Source organism: Ursus arctos, unplaced genomic scaffold, assembly GCF_023065955.2.
Source record: "Ursus arctos isolate Adak ecotype North America unplaced genomic scaffold, UrsArc2.0 scaffold_36, whole genome shotgun sequence".
In the NCBI taxonomy this organism is placed as follows: Eukaryota; Metazoa; Chordata; class Mammalia; order Carnivora; family Ursidae; genus Ursus; species Ursus arctos.
In genome coordinates this window covers 17,253,848-17,276,069 of record NW_026623050.1, presented here as the reverse complement: position 1 = coordinate 17,276,069, position 22,222 = coordinate 17,253,848, and the positions used below count along the sequence as shown (strand labels likewise).

Sequence of the window (22,222 nt, the reverse complement as noted above, 5' to 3'; positions counted from 1 at the left end):
GCTTTTCAGTCGTAACCACTCATCACAGATCATCATAACAAATATAATAATGAAAAAGTTTGGAATATTGGAATAATTACCAAAATATGATACAGAAACGCAGCAAATGATGCTGGAAAAATTATGCCTATGGACTTGGTTGGCGCAGGGTTGCCCCAAACTTTCAGTTTGTTTAAAAAAAAGAAAAAAAAAAAAAGCACAATATCTGCAAAAAAAAAATGAGGTATAGCTGTATGTTAAGAATAGCATTTTCCAAAACTTTGTTTCTCAACTCTTCTGACCCACCTTTGCTCGCGTGCGCCAGTGTGAACACGGAGCCGGATCAATTCCCGAAGCATTTGCCCAACAAGAGTGATGTAGTGATGGTCACAAACCAGACGCAAGGGCTCGGGTTTCTCACCAGGTCCTGACAGTTCAAGAACAAACTGGTGACTGAAGGGATCTGAACCTTGGTATAGAATTTCAAAGATGATTCAGTGAGCTATGTCTGGCTTAGAATCAGTGTCAAAAATTAATAGAAATGCTAAAGATGTAGTCTAAAGTAGAAAAAAAGTAGACAAGTTTGAGTGGGAACATGCCTAAGGAGAGTCGAGCAAAGGTCCATTTATAATGTTCGACCTGTTAGAGTTGCCACAACTGCCAGGTGGGCACAAACTCGTCCTGGGGCATAGTCCCTTAGTGATGGGACTGTATGCTTGTATTGACGCCATTGGCCTTTTTTGCAGCACTTGGCTTTAAGAAGCCGAATGCAGCCGAGTAGTTTCATCCTCTGAAACCTGCTAGGCCTCACGCATTGCCCTGCCTGCTTCATGGGATTCCGTTCCCCAGTGCACCAGGGCACAGTGAGGCGAAGACACTCCGGCTGCTTCAGGGCCTTTCTCACTGATCTCACTGTCGGGCTCTTTTGATGGCCTGGCCCTGGGCCCCTGCTTTCTCTTCCTCCTTATATTTCATTCATGGAGGCAGGTTAACTAAACCAGATTCACAGCAGTGCCTAACCCAGTGGTGTGTAGGCGCATTGGCTTTGGAGCCTGACTCCTTGCTCCGTTTCCCCACCTTTTCTCCTCAAGCGAAGGTAGCTAGAGGAACCTTTAGACTCCGGTCTCAGCATTATCGGAAGAGTCCTCTGGACCACCTTAAACAATCCCCCAAGCCCTCCTCCACTTCCCCAGTTTCTATGGCAATGCATAAGGAATGGGCTAGTTTGTTCTTGATCCCAGTTGTACCAACAGTGATTTTTTTCCTCTATACTCTGCACAACCTTCATGAAAAATTTGCTGCATAGAATGTCTAGCAACATGGAGTTGTGTGCGGTAATACAGAGTAATTAAATGATGAATTCAAAGAAATGCCTTGATATCCCTGACCTCTCATGTTCTGTCTCTACCTTGTAAACGCTTGTGGATTGCCAGGCGGAGGAAGGGTGTGAATGGTCTGCTTTGGGGCTCAGGGACCCTACCCTACCAGCGCCACCTCCTCTGTCATCGGGGGCCATTGGGAAGCTCTCTGGGGTGAGGGGCCCAGACAGGACTCTCTGGGCACCGTCGTAGTTTGGTGGAGCCCGAGTAAGCCGGGTGTCTGTCTCAGGGCTTAGCAGAGACAGCCTCCCTCACGTGTCCACTGGGCCTGGCCGAGGTCCCTCAGGCTGGTTGCTGCTTTCTGGGCTCTGAGTGGCTGGCAGCACGGGGCACGCTGTGGCTCCCAAGGCCACGTGTGAGCCAGTTCTGATCGGGCCGTTAGCGCGAGGGAGCCTTCTGCCTCTTCACCCCGTGTTGCCTTCACACCTTCGAATGAAACTACACAAGGTGACTGCTGTGTGTGGTGACAGGTATGGAAGGGAGAGAACTGCAAAAATAGGTGTTATCCTGGGCTGGGCATTTTCACGTTCTTTGTAGTAAAAGTAGTTAAAGTGGGCCGTAAACGAGTTCATTTTTTAAAGTTCAGTATTTTATTTGCTTCTTTACAGAAAGAAGAAGAACGTTTGAGGGCTTCTATTCGTAGGGAGTCTCAGCAGCGCCGAATGAGAGAGAAACAGCACCAGCGGGGGCTGAGTGCTAGTTACCTAGAACCTGATCGCTATGATGAGGAGGAGGAAGGCGAGGAGTCCATCAGCTTGGCTGCCATTAAAAACCGGTATAAGGGGGGCATTCGAGGTGAGTGTGCAGAAGTTCAGTTTCACAATTTTGGGGTTCAGGAATTTATCTTTGCATTTGGCCTGCTCTGAGTGCCCAGTCACTGGGTATTTTATTTTTTTCGAGACAGCAGGGTGGGGGGAGGGACAGAGGGAGAAGGAGAGAAAGAATCCTAACCAGGCTCCACACCCAGCACAGAGCCTGACCTGGGGCTCTATCTCACAACCCTGAGATCATGACCTGGGCCGAAATCAAGAGTTGGGCACTTAACCAACTGAGCCACCTGGGTGCCCCTGGACTTTTTAGTTTTGAGGAACCAGTGTAAATGAGTGATACATTTCAAGGGCTACTGAACTAGACATTGCAGAATTCTTCCAGGTGAGCCTGAAAGGGTGGGAACTGCTGTCTTGTTCTTATTGAGGGAACAGAGACTTTGAGAGGTGGAATAACTTGCCCAAAGTTGCGTAGTTGGTCAGTGGACAGTTCTTGAACAGGGTCATCTGACTTTTGAGGCCTCTGTCTCAACCACAGTACTGCATCCAGGCATGTCCCCACAGCCCGCAGACTGAACCTGAGGTAGAAGGCTGCCTGGTCCCTGACTCAGTTCTGCCACTCTCTAGTTGGATGACTTTTAGAAAGTTACAATACCTACCTTCTGTTACCCCATCAGGAAAAAAAAACCCAAAAACCAACCTATTAATAATGACAGTACTTACAAAATGAGGTTGTTTTGAGAATTAAATGACGTAACACACGTAAAGTACTTTGCCCTGCACCTGGCACATACGAGTACTAAATAAACATAACCTAAAACCATCATTCCTATTCTTACCAGTCATCAGCTTCAGGAAGTGACTTTATATCTGAATATTGTGTCCCCATCTGTAAAATGAAACTCCAGTCCTCCCTAGATTAACCTGATAGAGCTTTGGGAACCACTGAACAGCGTAAGGTATACCATGGGTGACCATGTAGCCTAGTTTTGTCCATATCGAGTGACAGATTTTCAGAACACTCAAGTTTCCCCTCTCTGCCATCCTATAAAAGTCCTTTCTCCTTTTCTTGCAGTGACTGCATCTGTTCTCGTGAGCTGTTACACCTTCTTGCCTACCTGTTATTTATTTTGGCACTACACTACAGAGACTATTATTTGGTTAGTGCTCATCTCCCACAGAAAAGAGGAACTGTGGAAATAAGCCACATAAAAATGGAATAAAAACAAAAAAATTGAGGATGCTGTTAGGGGGAGAGATACATAATATTCGGTTCACCAGAGATTAAAAACCTAACTGACAAGTTCATTAGTGTTCAGTTCAGTTCCAGGGAAGACTCTGGGTTCTCTTGCGAGAGGGTTGGTCAGAGGTCAGCTGTGCTTGATTCCATCTTGAGTTCACCTGGGCTGGGGCGTCAGTGCAGACTGTTACTCATCTCCATCTCCTTTTGAGATGTCCGTCTGGCAACAAATGGTCTTTACAGCACTGGGAAGCCACCGCTTGCCTTTATCAAGCTTATTTTGAATTAACGGTTATCCCCTTGAAAGAATGACTCTGGTGTCAGTAGCTTGTTCTGGAAGAGAAGTGGTGTTTGTGTCTTTAGTGACCTTGCACACAGCCTTTTAATACTTAAAACTGGTCAGATGAACCATTCTTGTATTTTGAGAGGATAAGTGCTTCACTTCAACATATGAAATCTTACATTTATTATTTATTTATTTATTTATTTTAGAGATTTTATTTATTTATGTGACAGAGAGACAGCCAGCGAGAGAGGGAACACAAGCAGGGGAAGTGGGAGAGGAAGAAGCAGGCTCCTAGCAGAGGAGCCTGACGTGGGGCTGGATCCCAGAACGCCAGGATCACGCCCTGAGCCAAAGGCAGACGCTTAACGACTGTGCCACCCAGGCGCCCCTACATTTATTTTTAAATAAAAAATTTTTTAATGATTTGTTTCTTGAAAAAAGAAAAAAAAGTACAGAAGGAACTAAAGATATTCATCAGAAGAAGAATCCAGAAATGAACAGATCACCCTCTTTGAAAGTTACTCACAAATCATTCCTTTGCTTTCAGAGGAACGAGCCAGAATCTATTCTTCAGACAGTGATGAGGGATCAGAAGAAGATAAGGCTCAAAGATTACTCAAAGCGAAGAAACTGACCAGTGATGAGGTAAAACCAGATGTATTCAATGCTAGGGGTTTACCCTGTGTCCTCGGGTCCACTCCTGGAATGAAGAGTGGCTCCCAGCCCAGGAGCACAGACAGATGTCTGTGTGCCTCACGAAAGTCAGTGAGGTCAACGCAGTGACAGGACGAGGAGTGGCCGGAGGAGGGTCTGACCCCTGTGCTCAGGCGGGTGTTGGAAGGCTGCTCGGAGGAGACCTCTCACTGGGTGTGGAAGACAGTGTTAGCTTGCAGGACACACGGGCCTGGTGGGCGTCCTAGGGGGATGGAAGGGCCTGTGAGAAAAAGTGCGGGGCCCTGAGCTACCAAGGCTTGACTAGAAACTAGAAATCATTCAGTGTGGGTAGATCAGGTGATTTATGTCTTCTCTCTTTCTTTTGTTTTTATTTTCAATATTTTTTTAAATTATAGAAACAATTCTTATGGTAGAAAACCCTTTTTTTTTTCTTTAGATGAAATAGTATTTGAATAATATTGAGTAATTCAATAAATTAAAATTGTGTCAAAATAATACATAATTTCAAAGTAATTTAAAAATATTTTAACTTAATTTTCAACAGTATCCTTTCCGAATGATAAGAGTACAGGTGCTGAGAAATGTTGTCTTTTTTTTTGTGATGTGATTGACATGCAACATTAGTTTTAGGTGTACAATATAATGATTGAATCAGTAATTGTATATATTGCATAATGATCACCATAGTAAGTCTAGTTAACATTCATCACAGATAGTTACAAACTTTTTTCTTGTGGTAAGAACTTTTAAGGTCCTTTTAAGGTCTATGCTATTAGCAACTTTCAAATATTCAATACTGTATTTTTAGCTATAGCCACCATCCTGTACGTTACACCCCCAGGACTTCTTTTAGTTGAGTCTTTTTAGATCTTTCTTTGTCTTTGGTGTTCTTGAGTTGTACTGTGATATCTCTTTGGTATTTCCTTTTATTTTTCTGACTGGGATTTGTTCCTGAATGTGAATTCATCATCAGTTCTGAAAATTTCTCAGTCGTCAGTTTTTTAGATATTACTTCTGTTCTTTCTGTCCTTTCTTTATGAAACTGATTAAATGTTATTCCTGTTCCCTGTTTTTCCTTCTCAGTCCTCTACAACTCTCAGACTTTCGTATCTCCCTTGTCTTGGTCTCTGCATTCTGTGATACTTCTTTAGAGCCTTTTTCTCGCTCACTGCCCCTGTCTTCCGCTGTGTCTCATGTTGTCCATCTGTCATTGAATTTTTATTTCGATCGTTTTAGTTTTCATCTGTAGAGGTTTAGTTTCTTAAATTGGCCATTTAAAAAATGTTTAGTTGTAGCTGCTTTTTCAAAATGGTCATTTTAAAAACTCCTTCCCTTAACTCCTATTTCCAATTTCTCCTTTTTGTCTTTAAGTGTTTTAAACCTGTGTATGTGTAGTCTTTTACGTCAGATAATTCCAGTGTCTGAAATCTTCACATGTGTGATTTTACTGCCCATTTACTGGCCGTTTCTTGATGACTTATTTCTCTGTGTGTCCTGGGATTAAATGATTGATTTACTTATTAGCTCAGATGAATGGGAATTTTTGAGGTGTCTAGATTGATGCGTTCCTATAAAGATGATTTATATTTGCCTCTGCCAGGTGTGTTGGGTATCAGCCACCTTTATCACTTTATTTATTTATTTATTTGTTTATTTACTTACTTACGAGAGGTGGGGGGAGTGGAGAGGGAGAAAGAGAACCTCAGGTAGGCTCCACACCCAGCACAGAGCCCAAGGCAGGGCTTGATCCCACAACCCTGAGATCATGACCTGAACCATAATCAAGAGTCAGACACTTAACCTAATGAGCCACCCAGGCCCCCCAGCCACCTGGGATCACTTTAAAGTATGTTCTTGGAATGAGGTCTTTTTGGATTACCTGGAAGAATTCTGACTTGAGGTTATGAATTTTCCCAGAATTAATTAATTTTTTTCTGTTTTATAATGATGACAGATATTCTGTGATCCAATCAGTGGCTTTATTTATTTTTTATTTTTATTTTTTTTTAAAGATTTTATTCATTTATTCGACAGAGATAGAGACAGCCTGCGAGAGAGGGAACACAAGCAGGGGGAGTGGGAGAGGAAGAAGCAGGCTCATAGCGGAGGAGCCTGACGTGGGGCTCGATCCCATAACGCCGGGATCACGCCCTGAGCTGAAGGCAGACGCTTAACCGCTGTGCCACCCAGGCGCCCCCAATCAGTGGCTTTAACTCTCATTCTGTGAAAGCAGCTTTCTCATACTACTTGGTTCTTGGTTATTTTTTTTTTTCTCCAAAATCCTGTTCATTCTTCAAAGAATTCAATTATACACAAACTTGTATATGTGAGAAAATCGAGAATGCCAACTTTTTTTGTTTTTTGTTTTTTTAAGATTTTATTTATTTATGTGACAGACAGCCAGTGAGAGAGGGAACACAAGCAGGGGGAGTGGGAGAGGAAGAAGCAGGCTCCCAGCAGAGGAGCCCGATGTGGGACTCGATCCCGGAGTGCCGGGATCACGCCCTGAGCCAAAGGCAGACACTTAACGACTGCGCTACCCAGGCGCCCCCCAACTTTTTGTTTTAAGTCGAAGTGTAGTTGACCCACCTCAAGTGTATATTACAGTGATTCAGCCACTTTCTACGTTATGCTTTGCTCATACAAACTCGCTCATGGCAAATGACAGCTCACTAGCCTGCCAGCCGTTTTTTAAATAAAGTTTTGTTGGAAACCAGACATGCATATTCATTTATGTATTGTCTATGAATATTTTTTGCTACAATCGTGGAGTCGAGTAGTCATAACAGGAACCATGTGTCTTACCAAAGCCTAAGACGTTTATTATCTGGTCCTTTACCAAAGAAATTCACTGACTGCTGCCTCAAAGAAGTGGGCCTGGGCTTATTTCTGGTTTGCCTTTATACTTAAGATGTAGTCATTGGGGTCTGCTATTAATCTCCAACTGGCGTTTGTCTCCTGTCCTCGGCACCTGCGGGGCATAAAAGCCACAGCTGATGTTTACAGTTTGGTAAAGGTCTTCAGGGAGAAAGCCTGCTTTAGTGCTCTACTTGCCTGTTGGTTTCACTGAATTTTTGGCCTCTGATTATGCCTCATTTTCTTGCTATCGCTTTGATTTGTTTATATTTTCCCTCCAGGAGGGAGGGATTATTTTGTCACATTGAAGGAAATAGATGTTGCGTTTCTGTTATCCATGGTTTCAATGTATTTTGATCATTTCGGTTTTCTGTGAACCAGAAACTGCTGTGAGGCTCTTACGTGAAGCAGAATTCTGTGCTGCATTACTGTTTGTCAGTCACAGCCTGTCATATTTCCCAGTCATTGTTCGAAGTGGCATGCTATGGAAGATAACTAGACAGAACTTGTCAAATTATTCTGCAACATGTTTGTTTTAAATTATATAGAAAGCATCTTAATGATGGTTTTACAGTGTGTTGCGCTGTTGGCAAACGGGAATCTTCATCTAAGCAGATGCTATTTTATTTCTTGGCAAGGAGAAACTGTGGATGAAAATTAAGATTTGCCATGGAACTTCTGTTTATCTCTAGTATTTTCAGAAATGAGATTTTTAAACGTGATCCATCAAATAGCCTTCTTCTAGGCTGGGAAAACCTGTAACTGCCTGACCTACAAATGCCTCTTGTGAATACCTCCTAGCTGTCTATTATGGGAACTACCCTCTATCTTCCTCTCCCAAATACTCTGGTACGTCTTCCTCGTCCCTTCCCTTCCCCTTTCATGACACCAGAAAAATCTTCTGCCTGGACCTCCCGTCCCCTGGTCACTTTCTTCTCACTACTCAAGTCCTGGCTGTGGGTTGCAGTGGGAGAGAGAAGGTAAGGGGTCACACCTGCTCCAGGTCCCTCTCCCTGTTTGTACACTAAGCCCCATTCAAACGCTATGAGCCTGGGTGAGATGGACGGGAGCTTGCAGATTCTAAGTTCCCAGAGAACTACTATTATCAGCAGAGCTTTCTGTAATATAGGGGGAAAGGGCATGAGTCTAGATTATAATGAACCGGATTATTGGATCATGGCCACTTGTATGGCCTTGATCAAGTCATCTCACATTTCTGTGTCTGTTCCCTCACCCTCATCTCTTCAATGGCATTTATGCTTGCTGCTTTCAGAGTTGTTGCATGATAATAAATGACAGATACAGAAGTGGGTAGCACAGTGGCGTGTGGTATCTGAACAGGAAATGCTAGCTTCCCTTCCCCAACAGGGTCTGAGCTGCAAAAAAGGAGAAAAGTAGCTTTTTTATCCTCCCTTATTTTTGTAAGCAGTAAACTTTAGGAAACCTATATAACTTGAAAGGTAGAAAAATGGGTAAGAGGAGAAACTGGAAAAAGGAAAGACCCAAGTAGAAAGAAACAAGAAGAAAACGGAAAGGAAAGGATCATGGCCAGTCCTCAGCTTTCTTAGATGGAGCAGGTGACCTGCTGAGAAGGATTAGTTAGAAGGTGGTACCCAGTGGTCTGGTTCCTCTCCCAGCTCTCCCTCATGGAGCCTCCATTCCCCACCTTGGCAGTCCTGCCTTTCCTGTTAGAGGTCCTACCTCTGTTCGTGGGACCTTAGGTGACTTGGAACAAGCATAGTCCCAGCTCGCTCTCCAGTATAGGATTTCCCATGATCGGGATTCTGAATATATTTCCCTGGAGGACTTTGACATTCTTGGTGTTGGCCTCTTATACTTCAAGACACTCCTGTTTACATGTATTCTTAGGTATGTTTTGTGTTAAATAAACTCTGAGAGCGGGCTTATTAGTATGAAAAAAATTAGTTAATTTTAAAAACAATTGAAATTCGTTTTAAATTGTTGGAGGACAATTCCTTCAAAACTGGGCTGCCATTCCTATATCTATATGGGCTTGCATTCGTGGCTATGTAGGCAGACTTCGGTCTAATAGGGATATTTCTGTCACTTGTTGCATTTATACACGGCGCTAGGATATGTCCCAGCTCAGTTCAGTAGGGCGGAAGCCCACGTTTTTACTTGCACAACGTGAGCTCTCCGGAAGGCTGCCGTTCACTAAGCCCAGCGTGCCCTTGCTGTGCTTTACTGTGCTTGCCTGTAGCCGCGGGGAAATCAGTCCCGGCAGGGTTTCCCAGGCAGAATTCTGGAGCATCTGACCCTGGACGGTGGATTGGGATCGGTGCCAGCTGGACTTGTTTGGGGAGCCCTGATCGTTTCCAATCTGCTCGGCCGTGTCCTGCATCCTTGAGGACAGGCTCTACCACCTGTTACTTATTTATTTTACAGTTTTTATTTAAATTCGAGTTTGTTAACATACAGTGTGATATTAGTTTCAGGGGTACGGTGTAGTGATTCAGCCCTTCCATACATCACCCAGTGCTCAGCACAGCAAGCGCCCTCCTTACTCCCCCTCACCTTTCTCATCCACCTCCCTACCCACCTCCCCTCTTTGTTGTCTGTAGTTAAGAGTCTCTTTCTTGGTTTCAGGCTCTGCCACCTTTTAGAAGTACCATGCCAGTCCTTTAGTTCACTCAGACTAAACTCCTTAGAGAATTTTAGAGCTGAAGATGTTTAGAGCTGAAAATAAAATGAGGTTTACGTAGGGAAGGTTGCCACAGTGGGCTTGCATGTAAAGTGTTTAAAATAAGACTTTCATCTGAAAATAAATGAAAAGACAAACGGTAGGATTGAATGTCCTCTTTGCCTTTGCTGATGTTAGACTGGGAGAGAAGGAAAGTATCTGGATTTTCTCTAGGCTAGGAAGTAGAAGGGAGCTCTTGTCACACCCTGGAGGCAGGATCCATCTTCCAGATCGCTGTTTGGATAACTTCACTGTTGCCAGCTAGGAAGTAAGTGCAAGAGGACTTCTGAAAATCTCTCTGGATTCATAACTTTCCCCCTGGAATTCTCCTGTGGCACGTCAGGTCTGTGGGGATGCATTTGGGGTGATAAGGCAGGAAACAGGTGTGGGATGGTATCTTGCTCCTCAGAGGGCCAGCCATAGGGGGCATCAGAAAAAGTCGCTGTGCCAGCTTGTGCATCCAGAAACATTCTCTGGTCATAGCAAGAGAGCCTGGCCTTCCCCAGCTTCAGCCTTCTGACTGTTCCCCCTGTTGAATTTTTGGTGAGGAAGCCGGTTAAGGCAGTTCTGGAGCGCCATATTGCGTAGCGATCCATTTTCGCCAGTAATTAATATTATTTAGATGTTGCTATATTTGAATTCTATCTGTAAAAATTGTTTTTAGATAACTTCCTGAATTGTTTGTTTCTATTAGAACATCGTACATGATTTTAAGTATTGCAGACTTGTGTAATAGGCCTTTAATTTCTTCAAATATTTTTTTAAACCTTTATGATGGGAGTTTTTAGTATATCCCAAACAGGAAATCATTATTTTAAAAAATTGATGGGCTTTAAAATACTGAATTTTATTTTATTTTAGTTTTTTAAAGATTTTATTTATTTGAGAGAGAGAGAGAATACGAGGGTGGGAGGAGGGGCAGAGGGAGAGGGAGAAACAGGCTCCCTGCTGAGCAGAGAGCCCAATGCAGGGCTCGATCCCAGGACCCCGGGATCATGACCTGAGCTGAAGGCAGACTCTTAACCAACTGAGCCACCAAGGCGCCCCTAAAATACTGAATTTTAGATAACAAAGAGGTGAAATGCCAAGGAAGCAGAAGAAGAGTTTAATTAATCACCTAATCACAGTAAAAATATTCCACAGGATCAGTGGTTATGCAGGCAGACTTCTTTGGAGAGCCCTGACCCTTCCCAGGCAGTTTCCTGTCTGCCCTTCTCCATGTACAAGGCCTCCCTTTCAAGAGATTGCTAATACTTTCTTAGCTCTTCCTTCCAGTCCTGAAGTTGGGTTGTTTTATAGTTTGTAATTAGCTCTGGATAGTTGTCATTTTTTAATGCTTCTAGTACTTGTAGATTTGGAAACTGGCCATGACCTTCACCACTGGTTTTATTCATTCGATGAATGTTCTTATTTTAAAAATTATTTTGTGTTTTCAGAGGATCATTCAGCTCAGAGCTACTTTTGATAAATCTTCCTAGAAATATTTTCTATTGACTTTCAGATTTTTAAAAATTTTATTTGTTTAGGAAGGGGAACCTTCTGGAAAGAGAAAAGCAGAAGATGATGATAAAGCAAGTAAAAAGCATAAGAAGTATGTGATCAGTGATGAAGAGGAAGAAGATGATGATTGAAGCACAATGTGAAAACATTTTATGTATTTTTTGTACAGTTTATTAAATATGATGTAAACATGAGTTATTTTGATTGAAATGAATTGATTTGCTTTTGTGTAATTTTAATTGTAATAAAAAAAATTTTTAAAGCAAGTCTCTGTTCAGGAAGTCTATTTTACCTAAAGCAAATTGATTCTGTATAAGCCAGTGAATTCCTCCCGCTCTGCCCTTCCCCTGCCGCACAAAGAAGCTTCCCAGTCAGGGCCAGGTGAGGCAAGTGCGGCATTCCTCTGGGGTGCAGAGTTCAAAGGGGCCCGAAAAGAGCTTCTGTAATTGTTGTTTGCTAGGGCTGCCGTCACATAGTACCACAAACTGGGTAGCTTAAAACCACAGCAATGTGTCCTTTTACAATTCTGGAGCCTAGAAATCCTAAATCAAAGTATTGGCAGGGCCAGGCTCCCTCTGAAAGCTCTAGGGGAGAATCCTGCCTTGCCTTGTCCTAGCTTCTGGGGGCTCCTGGCAGTCCTTGGCTTTTGGCAGCTGAACTCCAGTCTTTCCTTGGTCTTCACATGGCTCATTTCCTTTGTTAGCTCTGTGTCTCTGTGTGTCTCCATTTCTTCCTCTCCTTATAAGGACACCAGTCAGTGGGTTTAGGACCAACCCTAATTCAGTGGACTTTATCTTAACTAATTGTATCTGCAGAGACCCTACTGCCAAATAAAGTCACATTCTGAAGTTCTGGGTAGATAGGAACCTTGGGGGGGGGGTGGTATCCCTATTCAGCCCATTATAGTAATCAAGATAAATACTATTGTGATATGACGTTAAAAAAAATTGGGACTAATGCAAAAATCCATGATGAACAGAATGTCAGCATTTTACATAAACAGGATCTGATGGCTGGAATGAGGGTAAGGCAGGTGAGGAGAGTAGCAGAAGTACACAGAGCTGGATGGATCTTTGCTTTACTTAAAATTTTGATATTTTGTTCATGGGGTTTTTCACATGGAGTTTTAAAAAACATTGTATTGCAGTGTCATTTATCTCGATCACTGAGATTTTGACATCCCTTGTATTTTTTACCCAAGGTGAATGTCTCACTTTTGCCTCCCAGTCCTGGCCCTGCTTTCTCACAGCATGCTGGCTGGGGTCCCAGTGAACATCCGAAGAGAGGGAGCCAGGTAAAAGCTGCATTGCCTCTTTGAGGTTTTATGGCTAGCATGGAAAGTCACATCCAAATCCAGTGCCTTCTGTTCATTAAAAGTGAGTCACTAATGTGTACCTGTATTCTGAGGGAGGGATTTGACTCCTATTGATGGCTGGAGTGGCAAAGAATTTGCAGGTATGTTTAATTTTTTTAAAGGATTTCTTTATTAGAGATGGATTGTGCTCTCACAAGTGGGGGGGGGGAGGTGGAGAGGCAGTGGGAGAGGGGAAGAGAATCTCAAGCAGACTCCCCCCCCCCCCCCGAGTGTGGAGCCCGACTTGGGCTCGACTCAGGGCTTGATCTCATGACCCTGAGATCATGACCTGAGCCGAAATGAAGAGTTCAACACTTAACTGATCGAGCCAACCAGGCGTCCCTGCCTGTATATTTTAAATGTACCACACACGTATTTGTCTTTTCTGTGGTCTCCTATGTAGACTAATCTTTCCCTTATGAGTGGATTCTGTCTGCTTCCTTTCTAGTGCTGTTGGTACAGTCTGGGAGTGGTGGCTGTGGGAGGCTTACCTGAACCCTAACGACAGAGAAAGAAAAGTGACATGGAAAAAGAAGGAGGTCTTAGATCCCCAATGTGCCACTTTTCTTTTTCTTTTTTTTTCTTTTTTTCTTTTTTATGTGCCACTTAGCACCAAAACCTTCAGTCTCTTGCTGTTTCTTTGCTTATCAAGTTGAAACTCCTATGCCTGGCTTTTAAGAGCCTTCATCCTGGCTGTCCTTTTTAAGGCAGTATATTTTCTGTTTTGTTTTTTTAACTAGTAGTCATGTGTATCCGTTATTAAGCTCTTTTCGTCTCTAAACCCACCGTTTTATACCAAGCTTTGTGATGCTGAAGCCGAGATTCTGCAAGCATGTTTCATCTTTGCCAGCTGCCCCCTGTTAGGGGGCGCTGGAGGAAGACCGGAAGACTGAATAACAAAGAAGAGATTGCTCCTTCCTGTTTGTTTATGGAACTTTCTGGAAGCTTCCTGTCAACTTGCAGTTTTTCTAAGGGGGCCCACAAACACTTCTTCACCTCAGCAGAGGCAGTTCCTTTCCGCAGCAGCTCATTCATTTTGCAGCTTTACCAGAACTTGGAGAGCCAGCTTCATTGTATCCCCTCTCCGCCCCCCTCCCTGAGGCATCAGTGCCAGCTGGACACTTCTTTTCCTCAGGTATGAGTTTCAGCTCCATACTATAAGTTTTTAAGTTTAATAATTCCACCTCTTCCCTTTGTTCCCTCATTTCTAGGAGTGGAAACTTAAGTAAAAAAATATTTTTAATTAAATTCTGTGTAGACAGCTGGTGTGTTTTCTGTTCCCCAACTTGAACCTGACTGGGTAGTCCAGGAGACAAATCCTTAAAGGTGTGATTTGTAGATTAGTTTGGGTTTGAATGCAGATCTGAGCTCCACACCAAAGAAACGGGATGTCGGCGATGCCCAGAGTGGTGGCATGGCGAATCAGATTATCCCCTCCGGCCAGGGGCTCAAGTGGCTGCTACACTGGTTAGGCAGTAGCGACGATTATGCGGACTACAGTGTGGGGTGGGTACTTCCAGGTGCCTGGGAGCACTTATAGAAGAAAATTACAAACTTAGGTCTTTGAACATTCAGCTCAGGAGGTGGTCAGAGAACAGTGAGCTTTCCTAACAGCCCTAACGAATCTTCTGTCTCGTAGTCAGAGGGCTGAGGTAGCTGAATATTAAACATTCAATTGTGCGGTTGCAGAATTGCAACATTAGTTGAAGTCACAGCCTCTCGAAGGCTTACGTGAAAGGATATTGATAGAGAAAGAAGCTAGGAGTGGGATGTCTGTTCGGACTCAGAAGAAACAGAAAAACTCAATTTCCTAGTCACTCTGAGCCTCCCTTGCCTGGGAGAAGCAGTTTGCTTCCCTGCGTCTGAGGAAACTGGTCTTTCCTTGCTTGAAAACACTGTAACAACGTCACCTGGAGCAGGTTCCGTTCTCCTCAAGACTCAGCCAACTGCATGCTGTCTGACCCACTTGGTACCAGCCACCCCACCGCTAGGATCTCCTACTCTGACGGAGAAAGCACAAACTCCCCACTGAAGAAGAAATAGCTTGTAGAGCAAAGGAACTGCAAGGTTTTGCTCATACAGGGAGAAGCCTAGGGAATATGTGTGGAAATACTTGCTAAGATGTGAGCTGAAGGACGGACTGTAACAATAGCTTGGGCCAGATCGACTGGTTTGCGTGCATTTACGTGTTCAGGGTCCGCTGTGTTAGCACGTACGGCGGGACATGGCTCCGGAGTCGCTGAGCTACAGCAAACTCACTGCTGGCCTCCTTGGAACGAAGCTTCCCTGGCATTATGTGGAGGGAATCCAAAGGCTTAGGGAGATAAGAGTGTTGGATTAAACATATCTTGTGTTACCTGCATACCGCCCCTCACCTTCTCCAGCTACTCCGCTTCTCCCCTGAGAAGCCCGGATGAAAACAACTAACATTTAATATTCCACAATTTCTGAGGGTCATGATTGGCTTAGCAGGGTAGTTGTGGCTCAGGGTCTTTGATGAGGCCGCACTCAAGGTGTTGGCTGAGAATGCATTCTCTACAGGCTTGCCTGGGACGGAAGGATCTGTTTCCAAGATGGCTCACTCACGTGCTCTTGGCAGGAGGCCTCAGTTAGTTGCCACATGAGCCTCTCCATAGCAGTTTGTGTGTCTTTGTGTTATGGCAGCTGGCTTCTCCAGAGCAGATGGCCTAAGGAGAGAAAGAACAAGGCAGAAAAGCGACACTGTTGTGGCCTAGCCTTGGAAGTGAGGTTTTATTCTATTGATCCCATAGGCCAACCATGACACATGTTGGAGGAGCCCGCAAGGGCAGGAGTATCAGAGGCAGGACCCACCAGAACTATGTTGAAAGCTGGCTATCACAGCAGCTTTGCTTTCTACCAACCAACTTAGCCACCTTCCTGCTCCACAGATACTTGTCAGGCTTCTGGGGGCTGGGCTCAGGGAGCCGGTTCCAGGTTGGCTTAGGGGAGATTTGGTTTCTGAATCTTGGGAAAATGTTGAAGAGATGGGCTAAGAACTGTGTGAAGAACCTCAATGAGAGAAATTAATACTGTCATTTTCTCCCAGCATTGAGGGTCACAGTGGGACCATGGATCTGTTTGGAGACATAGATGACATCTCTTCAGAGAGCGATGGAGACAGCGAACAAACTATCCCAGGGCAGCCTGCTGTAAGTACAATCACCTCAACAGGTCCTATTGGTCAAAGAAAGTTTCAAAGGCTGAAGGGTCTGACTCCTGTGGAGAGAGGACATCGACAATTGAGCAGCGGTCTGAAACATCTGAGGAATGGGTGACTTTCTCAGCTATGTTGGGAATTGCAGATATTTGAGGGCACAGACGGAACTGCTCAGAATGAGGTCAGTGCCATACTTTAGGGGCTAAACTGTGAGAACTCATAATTTGAAAACCTGTAAGTTTTTCTTTCTTTCTTTTTTTTTTTTTTTTTTTAAGATTTTATTTATTTGAGAGAGAGAGACACAGAGATAGAGCATCAACAGGGAGGAGAGGGAGAAGCAGACTCCCCGCTGAGCAGGGAGCCCGATGCGGGCTCAATCCCAGGACCCTGGGGTCATGACCTGAGCCAAAGGCAGGCGCTTAACCGACTGAGCCACCCAGATGCCCATTGATTTAAACCAGATGCCCATTGATTTCAGTTTTTTTTTCCTTTTTTTTTTTTTTAAGATTTTATTTATTTATTTGTCAAAGACAGAGAGAGAGAGAACACAAGCAGGGGGAGGGGCAGGCAGCGGGAGAAGCAAGCTCCCCACTGAGCAAGGAGCCAGATGCGGGACTGGGTCACGACCTGAGCTGAAGGCAGGAGCTTAGCTGACTGACTGACCTAGCCACCCAGGCATCCCTGATTGAAGTTTTCCTTAACGCAAACCTGTGCCAGAAGGCATGTGCTGTTCGACTTTCTTCTCTGATTTTAAGTTACTTAGTACTGAGGGGTTGCACATTTTCACAGTTCTGTCATTTAAAAATGTCTTATGAACTAGAATGATCAGTAGGGGAAGAAAGGGATAAAGAAAGGGGGGGTAATCAGAAGGGGGAATGAAACATGAGAGACTATGGACTATGAGAAACAAACTGAGGGCTACAGAGGGGAGGGGGGTGGGGGAATGGGATAGACCGGTGATGGGTAGTAAGGAGGGCACATATTGCATGGTGCACTGGGTGTTATACACAACTAATGAATCATCGAGCCTTACATCGAAAACCGGGGATGTACTGTATGGTGACTAACATAATATAATAAAAAATCATTATTAATTAAAAAAAAAAAAAAAAAAAAAAAAAAGAAATGTGAGGCTGCTTGCCAAGGTTACAGATGTGGAAAATAAACAGTTCCAACTTCCCTAAAAAAAAAAAATAAAAAAAAAAAAATAAAAATGTCTTATGAAACCAGATATGTTGACAGAATAGATATTTTTTCTGGTAATGCAGGCCAACAGATCTTGTTTCCCATAGTGGTATTTTTGGGGGAGAGGATGAAATTTTAGGGAGAGGGCTGGAGGGGTTGCTGACTGTTTTGTTCCTAAAGTGGTGTGTGAATTTATTTTCAGTCACACCTGAATCTCCTAGTACTCTAGAAGGGCTAGAGCATTTTTCATTTCACTTCAAGCTCTCACATCCTGACTCCTCTCTTAGGATGAACTTGGAGTGCCTCAGGACCACCAGGAGGAAGAGCCGATTTCTGAAACCAGAATGGAAGTAGAAATCCCCAGTATCAACTCCGATTTAGGAAATGAATTGTACTTTGTTAAACTACCTAAATTTCTCAGCATAGAACCCAAGTAAGAGGACTGATTAAAGTTTTTTTTTTTTCAAGATATTAAACTAAAATACGTGGAATGTAAATGTTTTTTTCTTATGAGTTGGAGATTCCTCATATACCTCTGGAAAAGTAAATTTAGGATGTGCTGTGGTAAAAACTGATGGGTTACTGTGAGAATTTTATTTGTAAAGATTTTATTTTAAGATTTTGTTTATTTGTCAGAGAGAGAGCACAAGCAGCGGGAACAGCAGACAGAGGGAGCTGCAGGCAGAGCAGGGAGCCTGATGCAGGACTCGATCCCAGAACCCTGAGCCCAAGGCAGACATTTACCCGACTGAGCCACCCAGGCGTCCCTAAAGATTTTATGTATTTATTAGAGAGAGAGAGAGAGTAAACGAGAGGGGGGAGGGTCACAGGGAGAAGCAGACTCCCTGCTGAGTGGGGAGCCTGGGGCGAGGCTCAATCCTGGGACTCTGGGATCAGCACCTGAGCCGAAGGCAGATGCTTAACGAACTCACTCAGCCACCCAGGCGTCCCTTGTGTGAGAATTTTAATGTGAATGATTTTTCTAGCATTTTGGCTCTTATAAATAAACAGACATGATAGCTGATAAGGTGGTTTTCACTAGCGTAAAGCTGAAAAATCAGAAGATGAGATTGAGAAAGTTTACTAGAGAAATCATAAATGTTCAGTGCAAAAGCCACTATGACTGGAAAAGACAGTGATTTGGGACAACAAAATAGTATTGATGGGTATTTTTCATAAAAGTTCATGAGTATAGTTCTTGTGTAATTGAACAGGATACTTTTCTTTAAAAAATAGAAAGATAGACCATTCTTATTTATATTTTAGAAGACACATTTCTTCAAACAAGACTTTGAATTATTAGCCACACTTGGATTTTATTTCAAATAATGTTTTAAAATCAAATTTCAAGAAAGTATACCAATTTGCATACATTCTTGAAATTTTACACGAAGTCATTTGTTTACTGTGACTTTTAACATGGTGTATGTTTTAAAGATGACTATTTTATAAGCATTAATATTCATTACTAAATATGGCTAATATGAGATCAAAAAACGATTTTTAGACCTTTCGATCCTCAGTATTATGAAGATGAATTTGAAGGTGAGAAAGTGCTTGATGAAGAAGATAGAACCAGGTTAAGATTAAAGGTACCATTCTATACGATTCCTTTTTCTTTTTCTTTTGAAATTTTTCGTTAAGTGAAACAGGTAATGATTTGAGACTTGAGATTATGAAATGATCATTTATGTTTAGTCTTCAGTCAATAAACAACTTTAGAACGAGGACTGAAATGTCTTTTCAGAATATTTTTAGGGGAGAAGTTATATACTCTTTTTTTAATCCCTGTAATCGTCACTTTTCTAACCTTTTTCTCGAAGTTGTAATGGTTCAGTGGAAGTAACGATACAGATTCTTGAAAATTGTTAGCTACTTCCTCGAGGATAAATGTAGTTAGGTGTGTGGAGCTGCCTCTGCTTAGATCCCGGCAACCACCCACGGCGGAAACCTCTCAGGCTCTTCATGGAGCTCAGACTCTGCACAAAGAGAGGCCTGGTCTTCAGGCGGCTCCTCTCAGGAAGGCCTGGGACGGCAGGACACCGGTGCTCTCGCAGGCTGCTGTCTTCTTGCTGGGGGTCGTGGACGAGCTGCTGCCGGGGGGCAGAGCCGATTTTTATGCTACCTTTGTGATTTGGAGTTCCCTACGACATGGGTAGGACACGTTTGAACTAAAAAACAGGGCAAAGTGGAAGTCTCCGGTTTTAATTTGTTGTTCATGTCTTCATCGTGTACTCTTTTATATTTTTAATTTAATGCCCAGAGCTTCCCTGTCTTACTAGGCCAGGCTTACTAGTCCCTCCGTCATTGGGTTCGTAGCCCTTCAGGTGGACTTGCTGCCAGCAGAGGTCTCCATTTTAACTGCCTACCCCATGTGGACCCAAAGCGTCATCCTCTCTTCTTTGGAGCTCCGTGTGTGTGTGTGTGTGTGTGTGTGTGTGTGTGTGTGTGTGGTAATACCTCCATCCTGCATCGTACGTGGCTTCTGCTTCCACTGCTATGAACTAGAGCTTAGGAAAGATTTAAACAAAATGGTCAGTTTAACCAGCCTCTGTAGGTATTTGTAGCGGGAGGGTTTCCACGTCTCCTGATGGGCTAGTTCTTTTGGGAGCTTCCTTTATCACTACCTATGAATTCTTGGCACGGGTTATAAGTCACTGGAGGAAAAAAGCACATGCAGTTTAGTTACATTGCTTTTCTAATGCCTTTGTGTTTTGAACCAGGTAGAAAATACGATAAGATGGAGGAAACGCCGGGACGAGGAAGGAAATGAAGTTAAGGAAAGCAATGCTCGGGTGGTCAAGTGGTCTGACGGGAGGTGAGCCCGTAATGTCTGGAGGGCGCTGGAACACCCAGAGGGATGCGGGAGGAACGGAGTTCTCTGTGCAGGACCTTACTTTGGGGCCATCTTTCATCTTTCATTTGGGGTTCTTTGTTAACTTGAGAATTAACAAAATCTAGGCCTCTGGGAGGACGCTTGAGAAGTGGGCCCAGGATGTGATCAGATTCACGGTAGCTGCCTTCTCGGGGGGAAAGCCTAATGCTTAGCTCACACACATGAGGCACTAATGGGCAGTAGAAATCGGTATGCTGGAAAAACATGTTTCTGTCTTATTAATGAAGGGGTCGAGACTGGGAAAATGACAAACAATTATATTCGTAGTTAAAGGAAGAATGAATTTTACCACCTTTTGCTTTAAAAGGGAATACGTTATTTATAGCGCCTCTGAGTTTCTCATGAATGGAGTACGTGGTTCCTCAGCATTTAAGTAAAATCAGGGGAGAACGGGAACTGTAGGATTTGTTCGGTGTCCACCGCAGTACTGAATGGTTTCTCGTTACAGCCTTTCCCTGCATCTAGGCAGTGAAGTGTTTGATGTCTACAAAGCCCCGATGCAGGGCAGTCACAGCCACCTGTTCGTCCGAGAAGACACTGGTCTACAGGGACAGGCTGTCTTTAAATCCAGACTCACCTTCAGGTAACTGTTCACGCCGGCATGTTGCTACTGGTAGTGAAAGAGCGGCAGGGCGGAGTTGGCAGAAAGCCTGACTCAGCCCCGATTGACGTGATTTCAAGGTGTAGCTCGCCAGGGACATGGTCTGGTTCCCAAGCTGGTTTTCCACTTTTACTACAAATCGCTGTTTCTCAGGGAGCCAGTACTTGCTGTCAAAACCAACAGGAGGCCACTGTGTAAACCAGACGACCAGCGAGTGAATTCACATTGGTCAGTGCACCTGGTAGGCCTAGAAGATGGGTCTTTGCCACTCAGTTGGCCCGTGTCCTTTCCCTTCAGTGGCATTTAGCTGGGAGGCTGGCCGATCACGAGCGCGTTGTTGGCGTGTGCAGAGGAGGAAAGGGCTGGATGATGAGAGGGGCTGCGGCCTGACCACACGCGGGCGGTGTTCCATATCCAGGCTGCAGCCTCTTCTCTGGACGCTACTCACTCCCTCCTCCACACACCTGCCCGCTGAGGACACAGTGCTTCTGTCCTTCATGCGGCTCTCCTCAAAGTGGGGCCCTTAACAGACTAACTGTGTGCACAAGCTTTCTTTTTGAGGTCATGGAAATGTTCTAAAATCAGAGTGTAGGGGCACCTGGGTGGCTCAATTTATAAAGATTACAGAATCCTTATAAATAAATAAATGAATAAATGAATAAATAAATAAATTCAGGTTGTAATAATGGTCACACAACTTTATAATTTTTTTTTAAAGATTTATTTATTTGAGAGAGAGAAAGAGCATGAGCAGAGGGAGAGGGAGAAGCAGACACCCCGCTGAGCAGGGAGTCCGATGTGGGGCTTGATCCCAGGACCCTGAGATCATGACCATAGCTGAAGGCAGACACTTAACTGAATGAGCCACCCAGGCACCCAACAACTTTATAATTTAAAAAAATTGTTTAGTTGTATATTAAAATGAATGAATTTTATAGTATGTAAATTACCCTTTAATCTGTTACCCCTTTCTAAGGCTAGACGGCTTTGAGGTGGTACCTCACTTCTGTGTAAGCTTGAAGAAGATTCTCAATCTCACTTTTATTTTTTATTTTTTTTAGAGAGAGTGTGTGACTTGGGGGGAGGTGCAGAGGGAGAGGGAGAGAGAATCTTTTTTTTTTTTTTTTTAAAGATTTTATTTATTTATGTGACAGACAGCCAGCGAGAGAGGGAACACAAGCAGGGGGAGTGGGAGAGGAAGAAGCAGGCTCATAGCGGAGGAGCCTGATGTGGAGCTCGATCCCAGAACGCCAGGATCACGCCCTGAGCCGAAGGCAGACGCTTAACCGCTGTGCCACCCAGGCGCCCCGGGAGAGAGAGAATCTTAAGCAGGCCCCACACTCAGGACAGAGCTCAACACAGGGTTCGATCTCATAACCCTGAGATCATGACGTGAGCTGAAATCCAAGAGTCGGACGCTTAACTGACTGAGCCACCCAGGCGCCCCTCACTCTCACTAATATTTTAGTTTCCTTATCTATAAAGTAGAGATTATATCTACCTCACAGGACATCAGTTAAGTCAAATAATACATAAGACGTCACGCAAGGCAGAGACCTGGCATAATAAATGTTGCTCAAATCCAGCCTCTTACTGAGCTCCTTCGAATGGTGTCGTAAGAGACG

General features: G+C 43.9%; 1 protein-coding gene across 2 annotated transcripts in view; it reads left to right on the top strand.

The window, feature by feature from the left end:
* The window catches only part of LEO1 (LEO1 homolog, Paf1/RNA polymerase II complex component), a 55,398-nt gene that overhangs the window by 25,635 nt on the left and 7,541 nt on the right, over positions 1-22,222 (top strand). Inside the window, exons 10-13 of one of the 2 annotated variants that reach the window (XM_057306334.1) lie at positions 1,967-2,153; positions 4,199-4,296; positions 19,824-19,918; positions 20,445-20,579. In XM_057306334.1, coding sequence (XP_057162317.1) covers positions 1,967-2,153; positions 4,199-4,296; positions 19,824-19,918; positions 20,445-20,579 — 515 coding nt within the window. Of the gene's footprint in view, positions 1-1,966; positions 2,154-4,198; positions 4,297-11,409; positions 11,650-19,823; positions 19,919-20,444; positions 20,580-22,222 lie in introns of those variants that run through there. The other variant, XM_026518487.4, reaches the window with a different exon arrangement.